The 15,255-nt window shown below is 43.9% G+C and overlaps 1 protein-coding gene across 1 annotated transcript; it reads left to right on the top strand.

Annotated features, from left to right (window-relative positions):
* The first annotated feature begins 1,413 nt into the window (after positions 1-1,413).
* Positions 1,414-10,868, top strand: peli2 (pellino E3 ubiquitin protein ligase family member 2). The gene is made up of 6 exons (XM_061300574.1): positions 1,414-1,745; positions 5,287-5,416; positions 7,022-7,123; positions 7,510-7,707; positions 8,014-8,202; positions 8,339-10,868. The coding sequence occupies exons 1-6, from the start codon at positions 1,669-1,671 to the stop codon at positions 8,915-8,917; spliced, it is 1,275 nt and encodes a 424-aa protein (XP_061156558.1). The 5' UTR covers positions 1,414-1,668; the 3' UTR covers positions 8,918-10,868.
* The last annotated feature ends 4,387 nt before the right edge of the window (positions 10,869-15,255 follow it).

Here is a 15,255-nt window from a genome sequence, read left to right as displayed (position 1 = left end):
CCCGACTGGGAGGGAATTTTGCCTGAGGTGTCACTTACTGACTCATGACCTTTGAAAAATCTGACAAGTGATGCCTTCTGAACAGCTTGTTATTGTTACCATGTCATCATTGCTCACACTCACTTACGCAATGGAGCTGGTCATGTTGGGCCTATAGCTGCCATGAGTGCCTGGTAACATTAGGCTGCGCCTCCCTCCTCCTGACTGAGCTCGATTTTTGCACAAGCACTACACCAGCGCAGATTCAGCAAAGCGAGTCCCCTCCCTGCATCTGCTCTCCATCAGTGTGGTATGTGCAAGAGCTTTGATCACCACACACACAAGCTATGCCTGTGTGTATGTGGGAGGCCAAGTAGGCAGACAGAAAGAGTCTATAGAACGCTCTTTCACAGACAATGCCCAGTGGATGAAAGAAACAAAAGAGCTGTAAATACTCATTGTAGCCACAGCTTTGTGGTCAGCCCTAAGGTCTAAAAAGCACATTCATCCTTGTACAAGGCACAGAAGCCCCCTTCTTGGTACCATCAATAAACAACTGGACCTAATCTGGATACTACAATGTCAAATGGTTAAATTTTGAACATAGAAGTGGATTGACACGGGGAACCCGTGAAAACCCTTTTATATTTGTAACTGAAAACCAGTTCAAAGGAGAGGCAATAATTGGGGGAAGGGGCTTAGGGGGTTTGAAAGAGCAATGGCACCTCCAGCCATGCGGATTCTTGTGAAAACAAGGTGGGCCCCATAAAGTGTAGATGAGATTTCCAGACAAAGACTTAAGTGGGACATTCATCAGACAGGCGTGACAAAATAAGTCATGAGAGATATTTAAGGGGCCAACAGTGGAGGTCACTCGGAGCGTTTTGTGATGTCATTTTGAATTGTTCAATAAATTCTAATGTGTCTCCCTGACGCTAGGAGGCCCTGACACCCCCTTGCAACTATATAAAACAATGAAAAAGACTACAAAACTCAACAGGTTGCTAAATATGGAAGTAATTACCAAAATGTGCATATCAGTGGACTTTGCTGGAAAAGAAACACACTTTTAAGATTTTAAAAACCATACTGAATATTGAAGATATGACGAGGAAAGTGCGCATATGTGAATAAAATGTGGATATTAGATCCTTTCAAGACTCCCCAGATTGTACTCTTTGTTTACATAACAAACTGTGATCCACGTATCATGTGAGGGTGTTTGGTATAGCTACGTGCTTAATATATAATGACAAATCCCCTATAAATTGTTTGATTCGTCTTCATTTCTTAATATCACAATTATTTAAAATGATCAAAAGCAATTTGCTACGCATTTTAGTCCAAACAACCGATTAGAAAAATAATCGATAAGATCTCTAACCCCCCGTGCAAAGTGAAGAACAAGCGAATGGTACATTCCGGCCCAGCTCCTAGCTGTTTTTGTATCCGCTTCAGAGCGCGTTCAACAGCCAACTAAGTTACGCTTTGCCATGTCACCAAAAAGAAGTTAGAGGCTTGCGTTCATTTAAGGAAAAGCGGATGTTCGCTGGCATTTAAACACCCACCGTTGGATTTATAATATGATCTAAGTGTGTGTTCGGGCTTTTCGAAGGTAGAGCCTATTTGCGCTGTTGTTTCTTTCGTGTACACAGTGAGTGAACGCCACACAGCGAAGCTACAAGCCTCATGTTTTCGTCCAGCCAAGAGGAGCACTGCGCCCCATCCAAAGACCCAGTTAAATACGGCGAGCTGGTCGTTTTGGGGTAAGTTCTGATTTAAATCAAATGAAATAAAATACAATTGTTTTATTACTCGATAGACACCGCGACCTCTTTACACAGAGGAAGTTTCACAAGAGTAGTCATGGCGCTGCTAACGAGAGTAGCTCGACGACTTAACTAAAATTCAACTTTTTAGTCAATAAAACACTCCATTTTTATGGCAGTATTGCTTTTGACACTCCAAAGCACCGTAGAGTCACGTTTCTATTCAACGTGACCCGTGTATATTTCAGGTGTGCACGTTTAAGGTTGTCTTCCGAAATGACGTTTCATTGTGTTTTGTGGGTGTCTGGTGTTTTGTGATTGAATAACAAACTGACTACATGTGTTCGGGCCGTTAATAGCACGATTTATTCGGCCTGCATAACTTTGGTTACCCCCTGTAGATGGAATGCCACGCTTCCCACCTAGAAGTCGGATTCATGGGCTTTCGGGAATTCGGAAGTGGAGATACCTCCCTCCCCCAATCCTCTTACTTCCCCATTTTAACCCACTTCTCTTCAACTTGCTCGGCCTTTCAGTTTTGTGATGTCTCTGTCTGACCACTAGGGGCAGTATTTGAAAGGAGTACGTACATAGATCAGAGATGAAGAAAAATGAGCCATCCAATCTAGCGTCTGGTCTATAAGTAAATATACAAATGCCACACCGTGTGCTAACTCAAAATAAAATGAGTCAAAATAAATACACTGCTTCTCGGAAGTTAGAAAAGCAGATTGGACAATTGAAGACAGTTCATAATCCAGTTTGCAGCGCGTGCTTTGCAGGCGCTTTATAAAGTGTTTTCATCCGTGTTTACATTGAATTGAAACTATCACCACACGGTTGACATAGCTCCTTCTCCACACAAAGGATATGAGGCTGATAAAGTAGTATCAGTGTGTAGTATCGGATTTTTTAAGCGGGTGGTGTCACTTTCACGACTGATAGATTTTTTGACAACTGAATCAACAGTGTGTTCCATTGTTCTCAGTTAGACGCGATCAAAAGAAGACTTTGCATCGTTTAAGAGATTATTGTGCCCTGAATTCGGACATCCACCTCAACATCAAAGCCTGGTGGGGTTAATCAATACTATGTCACAAAAAAGTTACATAACTGTCTGTTGGGACCCCAGTGTAACATGAGTACAAACTCCGTCCTTTTATTTATCTGAGAACTTTTTTTTTTTTTACACCTGCCTACCTCTTTTCTGTATTTGTCAAGGGTTACATGAAATAAGCAAGCAAGTTATTTTTGTAAGTTGCCAAGGGCCACGCAGCACAAAAAGAGGTTGCATCATCACAGATTTGTCTGACCACCAACGTGTCATATTCTTTGTGCTTTGGGCTTGTATTACATTTATATTTAAACGGACTGATATGAAGTTGTGACAGGGTGGCTTTGTCCCTCGCCCTTCCTCCTACACAGCCCCGTCAGACTGCTTCTTGTGCGAGACAAAAAGTACTGTCCCTGGAGGAACGTGGCATGTTTGGAGTCGACACTTTTTCATCTTTACGGAGACACAAAGACACACATTTGAAGGGTGTATAATCACCTCATGTGACACCTCCTTCCGTCTCATTGATAGCAAAACTGGGGGCAGACAAGCGAGCTGACAACTTGGAACAAAGAAAAGCGATTCCCGCGGTGGTTTGTCGCCATGAGTGCCATCCGTGACTAGGTTTGCTTGGCCTCGTCACGGAGGACTCAACCGGTGCTGGTCGGCGAGGGCGTGCGGCGGCGGCGTGTGGGCGGGGGGGTTGCGTGGGCATCCTGGAAATGAAAGGATGGCTTGATCAGGGCCTAGCTTTTGCTTTGACTCAGCTTCCTCTGTCCATTGTGGCATAGAGACTGGGCCCATTGATTGAACTGAGTACGTTTTCTCCCATTAAGAGCTACTCAGTCAAGGAAATGTACAAATCAACTTGGGGACATCTCTGGCACGCGCTGACACGTAATTGTTGAGAATATCAACTACTTTCGGGGAATATTCAGACTCGATAGTGCATCTCTTGTACAAGATTATACCGAAGCAGTCAAAGGGTTCTTGAGGTCACAGTAGCTTGAGTTAGTTGATTGTTGTTTATTTCACTTATTTTGCCCCGAGGCTGGATGTGGCTCCTATAAAGCAATGTTATGCCAGCCAGGGAATTTATTTATCTACCACACATTTCATTTTAGCCCTTAATGTTATAGCAATACTTTGCAAGTAATCCTGAATTGCCATTTCATTCAAATAAATGTCAAGTAAAAAAATATTAGCAATATGTTCTGTAGGCCTTTACTAGTCTAAACACTGTATTCGGATATTACATTATGGAATATGAATTAAGCAGAACAAAAATGTTAATCACATGGGGCTGCCATTTTGCCCTGTGACCAAACACAGAAATCGCGAGCCGTGACGTTTGCAAGCTGAGCCCATGTGACATCAGTTTAATCAGGGAGAATACACATTCGTTCAATGCGTGGCTTCACCATCGCTACAATATTATTGCAAAGAAAATGTTCGACTTGATTTCCGCTATAAGTGATTGAAAACAATTTGTTGTCATCTTAAATGTACCCTTAGGAGTTTCGACTACTTGCCTAGTGCAAGTCTGGATGGGTGATGGGCAACATTGCAATGTCATTTCTAATCCCCACCGCTAAGTATTGGAAGGTAAATCCTTTGTCTGTCTGGCTGGCAGAGGTGGAGAAAGAGAAAACAGTCGGATAAAGTGAGAAAAGATCTTGGTGTCATTTTTGTTCTCCGTTAAAATAATTAACCCTTGCACTTCCTAGTCATGGTCAAAATGCTCTGTTCGATGAAGAAACAAACATTAAATCTGCAATTCTCTGTTTTCCTATTCAATGTTAATGAGGCATAAAATGAAATTTGAGTCACAAACTGTGACGTGAAACCGCCGTGAGCCTTGCAATGCGTTAAATAATAAATTCTTTGGAGAGTCGTCTATTGTATCATCCAGTGCCACGCGACCTCAGTGGGTGCCTTGTTCAACAGGCCAGCTTTGTGCTCTTGGCTGACTTGGACTTTGTTGCCCAACCTAACCAGCCATTATTAATTCTCATCTAAGTTCATTATCTATTTGAAGTTGTTGAAATGTGTCACATGTAATGTATTTATATGTATGTCCCGTACCCTGTAGTCAAATATGTGTTGTACCAATCGAAGGAACCAGCTGGTAAATAGTGGATGGGGGTTGGTAGGCACAGGACGGGTACAGACAAGGACACGGGAATGTCTAGATATCTCATCCAGCAAAGCTGACGTGCATCCCAAAAGCTGCTCCTATGCGGGCGGGACACAGAGCCAAACACAGCTGCACTTTGCACTGTGCACACCGACTCAAATCACAGAGTGCATTATGTAATAAGCGACAACATCCAAGCTAATGCTCAGTGTGCTAATGGAATGTGCTACATTTCCAAAGCTCCTTCTGAAACACACTTGTTATATGAGAAGTATGCAGGTCTCTATTGTTTCAATGTTTGTTTATTTACTGTCCTTCCCTTTACCCCGCCCGCTTTTCTATGACAGGTACAATGGCTCCCTCCCCAATGGCGATCGGGGTAGACGGAAAAGCAGATTTGCGCTATACAAGAGGACCAAAGCCAACGGTGTTCGGCCGAGTGCTGTGCACATCCTCAACACACCCCAAGACAGCAAGGTACGCGTTTGATGAGTAGAAGAGCGCAATAACCCGTTTGTGTTTTGATTAAGATAAACGTGTCTGCCTGACATTTGGTGACATTTCCAGTAGAATAACGCTCATTTTGTTAAGACCGCATGTGTCTTTACTTGTCCTTCACCGAAGAAACTGCCACAAACCGCCTGGTCCAGTAGAACACGTCTTGCATTCCTGTGTTTGGTCTGTGAGCAATACTGATTAAAACGCCAGAGGAGTTGCTTACCTTTGCATCCCCCAAGGGCCAATCCCCTCACAGTTTAGCGTCCTGGCCATAGGCCCATTGGCTCACGTTACTCTCACCGTGTGGAACCCGACTCTTGATGCCTGTCTGTTTTACTGCAGCTCTTGCTCAATGCAAAAGTATTTTTGTGGAGTTAATCTTTTTAAACACCCACTGAGATTCGGTGTTACAAGGGTTAAACTTGAACAAACTGCTTTTGCAACAAAAGGAACAACGTCTATTCGAGTCGGTGTCTTTTGCCTCCCTGCCACCCACACATGGCGTTAACCACCAAGACCAGGATCAGGAGGGCAAACAGTGGATGAAGTTGTCACAGTTGACTGAGCCTCGACTCCCAGCTGTGGATACATGGGTCAAGAATAGTCTGAAGCAAAAGAGAAGCGTGCTAAACTTAATTTGCGGGGAGCAGAAAAACGGTCAGAGAAGTGGTCTTTCCTTTTTTAACTTTGCCACTGCCTAGTGACAGTCTCACTGATACAGTATATAAAGCAACTCTGGTGGTGCCAACCTACCAACTCTGTCCTGTCCTCACTGTCCCATGACCTCAAGAAAACAATTCACCCCCTTGGCGTGTTTACCCCTGGAACAGCCAGACATTGTTTCCATAGCTTCTTCTTCCACGTTCGCAATCCCGCCAAACCGCTCTTAAAAAGCTGCACATGCAGTCATGGAAGACAATCAGTAATGGTGGATGGAATTGTTTTATTCAAGGTTGACAGTAGTGTTTGAATTGTTGCAGTTGAGCAGGTGGCGCACCATTTGTTTGTGAGGAAAACCCACGTGCGGTGACAGTTGTCCCAAACCCGACCGCGGCGGCGCCGTTGACCCACTTTCTCCCTCCTTTTCTCTCGCACGTGACAAAGGGAGGAGGTGGCGGGGGTGGGTTTGTTTTGGGGGAGCGGAATTTGCAGATTAGAGAGGCATGTGGTAAAGCGTCTGTGGGAGTTGAGCGGCTCTAACTCGCATTGAGCCAGTCCGGTGAGTCGGCGCTAACTCGGGACAATTTCTGGTCACTGCCATGGGAGCGTTATCTTCAACTGTATTTCCACCACAGACGTTGAGATTTCATGAACAGACCTAGATGTGAAGACCCATTAGTGCTCCTCGTTCCTAAAGTCTGTAATTATACTGCTGAGACATTACAGTGGTTGCAAAAGGGCCATTGTTCTTCTTTGCACACTTCTAGTACATAAGCATGCATGTTTATTTCCTGACTTTACATTGAACACACCTCCTTGGTTTTAGAATGTCTCTGTGTTAACATTTAATGCACATACACACTTGCTTCTTTTTTTTTTTATTTATTTTTTTTAATTACATTAAACAATTGACTTCTATTTTAGGCTGTCAACTCCAAAGGCCAGCACAGCATCTCGTACACACTGTCCCGCAACCAGACAGTGGTGGTGGAGTATAGCTATGATAAAGACACCGACATGTTTCAGGTAAAATGCTGTTGTCTGGAACATTTGTATAGTATGAGGCTCTTTTGCTAATCGTGCGTGTTCAGTTTATAGTGACCAAATGTTTGAAAAGTTTATTTATTTATTTTTTATTTTTTTACACTCTTCATTCACTCTATTTGTTTTTTGACAAAATATTTCATTTAAAACAATTCTTATCAGCTTCTACCGCAAGTGAATTTAAATGTTTGCACAGTTGCTTGGCTTTTTTTGCTCACCACACAGCCGCATTAATGCGTCTTGGGTTGAAAAGTTCATAGCATTTTTACTTCTGCTGAAAAAAAATAATATATATATATATATTGCATTAGCTTAGTGATTTGTTCCATGTCTGAACAACATCTCCCCCCCCTCGCACCCGCAAATAGATCGGCCGTTCCACTGAGAGTCCCATTGACTTTGTGGTGACAGACACTATAGCAGGGGGCCAGGAGGGCGAGGAGACTCCCATCACACAGAGCACCATCTCACGTTTCGCCTGCCGGGTCGTATGTGAGCGCAACCCTCCCTACACCGCTCGTATCTACGCAGCCGGCTTTGACTCGTCCAAGAATATCTTCCTGGGGGTAATTACTACTTACTGCATATCTTTTGAATAGTACTGCATCTGCTCTTATAGTTAATGCTTAGCAGTCGGTGTGTTCTCTTGAGGATTTAGCGGGACATTTGATGAAAAGTCACTTGATGATTTTATGCCTTGTTAGTACACTATTTTGACATAATGTAAAAATTGTTCTGTTTCTTGGAATTCCTTTAAAAAAAAACAAAGTTTTAGTATCACATAAGTATTAAAAGCATTAAATAAAATATAAAGTTTTAATAAAGGCCAATCTGTCAGCTAACATCATCACCCGTGCCTCGGTTTGTCCCAGGAAAAAGCTGCAAAGTGGAAGAACCCAGATGGTCATATGGATGGTCTAACAACCAACGGGGTGCTGGTGATGCACCCCAAAGGTGGATTTACGGAGGAATCCAAGCCCGGCGTATGGCGGGAGATTTCTGTGTGCGGGGATGTATACACCCTGAGAGAGACGCGCTCGGCACAAACTCCAGGCAAACTGGTCAGTGCCTGCCAAACACGCAATGCAGTCTTGGTGACTGGCATTCAAGCAAAGCTCACAATATACTGTTTTCCCTGCAATATATGTGCTGTAATACATAAATATGATACCAACCAATAGCTTTTTTCATCTTCAGGTGGAAAGCGAAAGCAACGTACTCCTCGATGGCTCGCTGGTGGACTTGTGCGGCGCGACCTTGCTGTGGCGCACCGCTGAGGGTCTCTTTCACACTCCCACCCAGAAACATCTGGAGGCCCTTCGGCAGGAAATCAACGCGGCCCGGCCCCAGTGCCCCGTGGGCCTGAACACGCTGGCCTTCCCCAGCATGCAACGCAGCCGCGCCCTCTCCTGTCTGGAGGACAAGCAGCCTTGGGTGTACTTGGCGTGCGGCCACGTGCACGGTTACCACAACTGGGGCCATCGCTCGGAGCAGGAGCCCAACACCCAGCGAGAGTGCCCCATGTGCCGGGTGGTGGGCCCCTACGTTCCGCTCTGGCTGGGCTGCGAGCCCGCCTTCTACGTGGACACGGGCGCCCCCACTCACGCCTTTGTGCCGTGCGGACACGTGTGCTCGGAGAAATCTGTTAAGTACTGGTCGGAAATCCCCCTGCCCCATGGCACCCATGCCTTCCATGCCGCGTGCCCCTTCTGTGCCACCCAGCTCAACCTCGCTCAGGGCTGCTCCAAGCTCATTTTCCAGGGCCCCGTGGATTGATCTGAAAGGGTGAAGGAGGGTGGGGGGGCGTTCTGCTCTTGGACAAGTGTGACAACATGCTGTGAAACTGTTGAGATTATTTTCTTTCCTTTTCCTCACGTTAGACCCTCTGTGGGAAGCTCAGGTGGTGATAGTTTGGATTCTAAAGGTCTCTCTGGATGCTCTGTGAAGGGCAGATGCCCAGCCCGGCCCTTCCCTTCCTTTCCCGAACCAAATACTGTTTCAGCTATCCTGCCAAGCAACTGCTTTAAACAAGATAGGCTCCAGCACTGGTGGGCTACACGTGATTTACAGTAGCTAGTGGGTTTTATGCTTTAGGTAGAAAGAATTTGTTATTTTTACTCTTTGTACACTTGATAACAATGAACATGTGCGGGCAAGCCCGAAGCAGAAAGTGAGAGGTTTCCAAGAGCCAGACAGCTGGACTGTTGGCTTGGAGAACCTGGAGGGGTTTGGCGCACCTCATGTGCTTTTCATTTGGACCTTAGCCCCCTTCGCGGCATCTCCTAACCCCCCTGCGGAGGTGGTGGCTTTCAGATGCGTCATATACACAGTCAGAATTCAGTGCCTCTAATCCCACGTAGCCGTGGGAATATATTTCACAGAAGAGAGAAGAATGTTTAGTTGAAGGCAAGCGGGGAGCTGGCTTTGCATACTGGTGTAAGGAAATGACTGCCCACATCGATCCATCGCCGCATTTCTATCCGACAGAAGAACTATTTTACTACACTGATGCCCTCGCACTGTTTTCTAAAGCAAATGTTAATATATTTTCCTGCATAAATAATCTATGTGAGAATGTTTTGTGTGCGTGCGTGCGTGCGTGCGTGCTGGACGCCGTGGGTGCTCTTGGGCTTTATTGTACAGGGAGGCCCTGCATCATTTCACCCCAAAATCCCCCCTTCTGATCTTTCCGCCCACCAGCCAAACGCTCTACGAGAACCTTGCAGGACTTGACAATGATTGTACCGGATTACAGCCTCTTGATAGACTCTAAAGATAAAAGCCTGAGAGACTATAGCGAGCAGATGCATCGCCGATAAGCGTTTCTCAGTCTCACACGTGTACTGTACACCGTCTGCACTGTCGTTTGGCTTCATCCTGCGCTGGCTTCACTCCAGCGACTGGAGCGCCAAGAAACCTGGGCATCGCCTCAGCAGCGTGCAGAGATTATACCAAATATAAGGAGGAGCTATTTTCTCTCCACACGCAAGAAGCAAAAGTGGTTCTGTAAACAATCCCTAAACCCGGACCGCTGCTGCGGCGGCGGCGCAATGTTGACAGCTTTGGATTCCAGTCGCATGCACCGTCTCCATGGGAATAATGATATTATCTCACATGATGCCAAATTTGTTCTTTTGTCTGCGCGGATGACTCAAAAACAAACTAGCGGATGAAGTGAAACTAAAAAATCGGGGACAAATCTGTGTATTCTTTTTGTGATGTTAGCTTAACAGGCTGTGTCCATATGTGGAGAATATTGGCAACGGGCGTCGATTCTGCCTCCTTCGCAAACAATAACTGTGACTTGCTTCCAGTAGCTGCATTCAAGTTGTCTTCCAGAACTATGGATGACTGAGGGGCAAAACCACCTTGAATTCACCCAAAATCTACTCCTCTCCCTACAAAAAACAAAAAAACTTTCTTAAAAAGTTGAAGCAGCTGAGTTTAGAGAAGATGCCATGTTGTCACATTTGACATTAAAGGCGTTGCTGGGTCAACAACTACGCCACTTACCGGGCAGTAGCATTCCTCAATGCACTTTGCTTGAAGATGAGCGTGTTCTCAAACAGCTGCCTCAAACATTCCTCCTTGGTAAACATGGGTGGGGCCCTCAAGGGCTTGTTCACGATTCGATCTTCTACAGGAAGTGTGTACACAAGCCATAGGACGCACTGATATAGTACTTCTCCCAATGCAAAGAAAAATAAAATATATTTTAAAAGTAAAATGCTGCAATGTCTTTATTTTCTTTTATTCCTGACAGCTCAAATTTCACACTGGATGGGAATTTTTTATTTGTGTACCACATGGTTGCGCACACTTGCATACATGTTTCATCATTTTCCTCTTGTGTATTTCCTTGGGATCTTCATTGCCAAAATGAATTTTGGGAGATAAGAGGCAGCATTTTCTTGAAGGCTGTTTTAGTCACATTCCATGTCGTATCTGCTCTTTTTTATCTTGTATCAAGCGCATCTTAAAATTTGCCGTAGAGAATAATTGGATGAGCTGCATTACTTGGTGTATCCAGTTTGGGCCACAAGAGGGCACTGTTTTCTCAACAATGAAGAACATGGGCATCGCTGCAAGGTGCCTGCTGTTGCTAATTCACAGCTGAGAAATACATTTTGGGTGTTTTGATTACAAACGGAGCAGTGTTTAATTTAAGAAAGCTGAGTCGGCTCAATTAGCATGGAGTGTAGTTGTTTGTTTATGGCTGTTTAATCAAGCATATTGCTTTATTTTATCTCTATTTTACTAAATGTTATTCAGCCTTGGGGTTATGTCTGCCTCCCAGTTGTGAGAAGTGCTGGCTTGAGTCTTGAGGGGCCCAAAGTTTGGTTTGGTCTAGTATTCTGTGGTTGTCTTTCTTTTGCAGAGCTTGGAGGGTTTTTTTTTCTTTTTTTTTTATTGTGCGTGAAGCTGGGAACCCTCTTGTACCAAATTACATTGCGGTAATGGGGTTCAAATAGAGTTTATAGATGGATATGCTTCAATGCTGACATAGGCCCGTCAGTCACGTGATTTCATCTGTTCTCCATAATAAGGGAACGTGAGAACTTGAAATGAAATACACCCTATGTCAGTGGGAATCCTGGCTACCTAATTAACGCTCCTGCGTTTATACGTTTTTTTTTTCCCCCCTCCAAGGTTTTTTTTTTTATGACAGAAGGTGACAGCATGCTAATTTCCATCTCTCCGTCGGTAGCTCCCTTAAGCGGGCCACTGTTATGCAAATAAACTGCATTGATGCAACACTTCTTTCTTGATGATAAAAGCAAGGTTCACGTGCTTTAGTGACGCTGCTTTGGATGATATAGCACGCGCAGCATCACCTTCATGATCCCAATTAACCTGTCTTATGCTGCGCGACTTTATACTGCTCTTAATTTGCAGCACTGCTATTACAGTAATTCACAAAGGGTGCTCAGGTTTCTGGCTGTCAACCTTTTGCACTCATCCTACTGCAGCAAAGTATCAGAGGGGAAGTCAACCAGACTTAAAATAAATTATGTTGTTAGTGCTATTGCATTTGCTGTTATTTCTCCTTTCTAAAATGAACAAAAGTCCTTTTGGAGACAAACATGTGACGCATTTCTAAAAAAAAATAATAATAAATAAAATCAAACGTTAAAATGAAGCCTCACATGACGTTACGCACAATAACGCGTTTCACTGTAAACAAATTGTGACTGGTGAGCCTCATTGTGATTGTCTGTGTTGTACGGGCGCCCACTAGCGGTACGTAAAAGAATAACTTCCTAACTACACTGGCAGCGGTACCTTAAAATGGAGTTTATTATTTATTCTGTGAGCATACTCGTATCTCAAATGATAGAGAGCTTATTGAAATGCAATCAATCCATTACTGATCTCCCCCCCAAAGCAACAATCGATTTTGCAATGTTTTTCATAAGAAAAATGTCACTCAAAAATATTTTACTCAAAAATACTGTAAGAACAGACAATAATATAATTAAAAAAATATTTGAACCGTTTTATCCCCACACTTTGTAGCAATCAATCACTCTCGCCTTTTTGATTTAATGCACGGTAAAGGTATGACAATAAATTAATAAATAAAAAGTTGGAATTATGTTTATTGTACAATTACTCATATGGCCTTCATCCAAACATTTTGCTTTAATTATGGAGTTGGTGCTAATTAAATCTTGATCAGTTCAAAAGTAATTGTATTGCTCCTGCGTGGTTTTCCTCCCTCCTGTTTGTCTCCCACTGAAATTATTGTGCTAATCATAATTGGGGAAGGGGGTTGTTTTACACAGCCTGTCAATAACCAGCTGGTTCTTCCAAATAATATATCAAACACCATGCTCGGCGTGAGGGACTGTCCTCTGCTGGGAAACGAGATATCTGATTTATCTGAGATTCCTGTTGCTTGACCAAATTGAATCCTCTCATTTTAATTGCTCTCTAGTAGGTGTGCTGCTTGGGGCCATGAGAGCATGAGCGCTCTATGTTGTCCCTCTTTGGACCATTATGTTCCATTGTGCGAGATGCCGATTACGGCTGGCTTTATCCTCGTCATCTATCTGACTCGGGATCATTTAGGTAGCCGCATGTTACAAAGGAACAGCAGTCCGCCCTGTTATTAGATGTGTTTGAGTCCCCTGCTTGTTGTTATGAGAAATAGATCACAGAGGAGAAGTAATCTCTCTGAAGACACGTGGACTCATTCAAGACCTTGGGACACTTCATTAGGGCATGCAGCAAAATACGATTCACAATTTGTTTAGGTATGTTATTCATATTTGCCTATTTCACGATTCTCTATTCACGATTCTCTCTAATTGCCACAAATGTGTCACATTCCATTCCCATTAGACATTGCATTGGGGTCTACATCTTTGACACCAATTACTACTTTCCTTTAAGCTTTGGAACCACCTAAAGACAGATGAATGGGTTTTAATGAAAAGATCTTAGAGAAAATTCATCATGAGGTGAATTTGAGCATAGCAAATGGTGTATATGCCGAAAATCCATGTCTAACACTGGGTCAATGATGAGGCTGACTTTTGTTGCCATGACGACCGAAGGCACAGCCTAAACCCAAAAGCCAGGGTGAAGGGGAGGGAAAGGTGAGCACCCAAAAATACTCGCGCTAAACTTTGTGTATGAGGTGCGTGGACGTATCTCCATAATATTTTAGGTCCCCTTTAAATAACATATGAGCCAATATATATATGAAATTCTATGTTCTATGTGTCTTGCAGGGGTATGAATGTTTGTGGGGTTATGAATGGCTGCAATGTGGCTGTGAAGCACATTCAAAAAAGGGCTTAAGTGGATTACACCTCATTTCAAGGATGCTTATGGTAAGATTAAAACAGATATGAGGTAACTGAGGAAAATGCTAAATCTGATAGATTGAATTTCACTCATCCTTTCTCCGCCACCCTTTAAGCCACTTGCCTGCGTGTGTGTTTGTGTGTTATTTTGTGTGTTGTACAGTAGACATCAGTAGCCAACATGGAGGTGTTTCTTCCTTGCAGAGATCAAAATACTACACATGTATCTTCATGGTTGTGTGAAGCCATTTTAACGCAGGCGCTTGTCTGGGGTAACATGACAACAGGTCAGCGTGAGCCCGAGATGAGAAATGATTGACACCTCCCACGTCAATCAGGCCCGCTGTCTCTGATTGGTTGTTTTCCCTTAGGCGCGATGGCACAATTAGGCAAGCTGATTTTTTTTTCATAGATTTTATTCATGTACTCCTCTTAGGTCACGATAGTCGTGGTTAGCACATCTGCCGCAAAATTCTCAGCTGAAAGGTCAACCGGCATCCCAAAATGGATTATGTATGGAACATGTGTACACATAATCTCATTTAATCTGAAACTATAATGAATTCCATAGCTATTACAGTCAACTAATGTGTATTAATAACTTAGTGCCATATGGATGGAGGCACTTTAGGTAATTCCTCTTTTTGGACAAGCTGCCAATAAAAAGGCCACATTAGGAGGAGAGTAGGTTTAATCCACCAGACGCTCTAATAATGAGACTATATCATGCTTTTATAGTTTTAGCTTCTATTCCCAGCCTAAATAATGTGTACATATTAACACGCAATGTCCGCATGTGTTTTGGGGCTTGAATGTCGTTTTATGCATGGTGTACCAGAAGTGTGCATGGAAAGAAGACTTTATGACGTGCCTGATTAGACCCCCACTCACCCCCAAATTCCTCCCCACATCCCTTTGCCAGCCAGCACTGCAGCCCAGCGGATAACCACGCATGGATTAGCTGTGACATCACACTGAAGAGATGGCTGAGTGCGAGGAAGGCCAAGCATACGCGTGTGTGTGTGTGTGTGTTGGAGGCTGATTAGACAGTGAGGGTGGCAGCGAGCGAGAAGCGAGGATTAGGCTGCCATTGGAGAGTTGGCTATAGGTGCTGACACCACTCCACCTCACCAAGGGCTCAATTTACTGACGGATCAGACTCATTTATAGTGGGCGGGGATTATTATCAGTTCAATGGGGCCATATCTTTATTACAGTAACCCTTCAACCTGCAAAATACGGTCACAATATGGAGACATTTAAGGATGGCTATCCAATAACAGTGGTGGGACCCGAATTTGC

Source organism: Syngnathus typhle, linkage group LG16 (assembly GCF_033458585.1).
Source record: "Syngnathus typhle isolate RoL2023-S1 ecotype Sweden linkage group LG16, RoL_Styp_1.0, whole genome shotgun sequence".
In the NCBI taxonomy this organism is placed as follows: domain Eukaryota; kingdom Metazoa; phylum Chordata; class Actinopteri; order Syngnathiformes; family Syngnathidae; genus Syngnathus; species Syngnathus typhle.
Note: the sequence above shows the minus strand (reverse complement) of the source record. Positions and strands in the feature narration are given on the sequence as shown.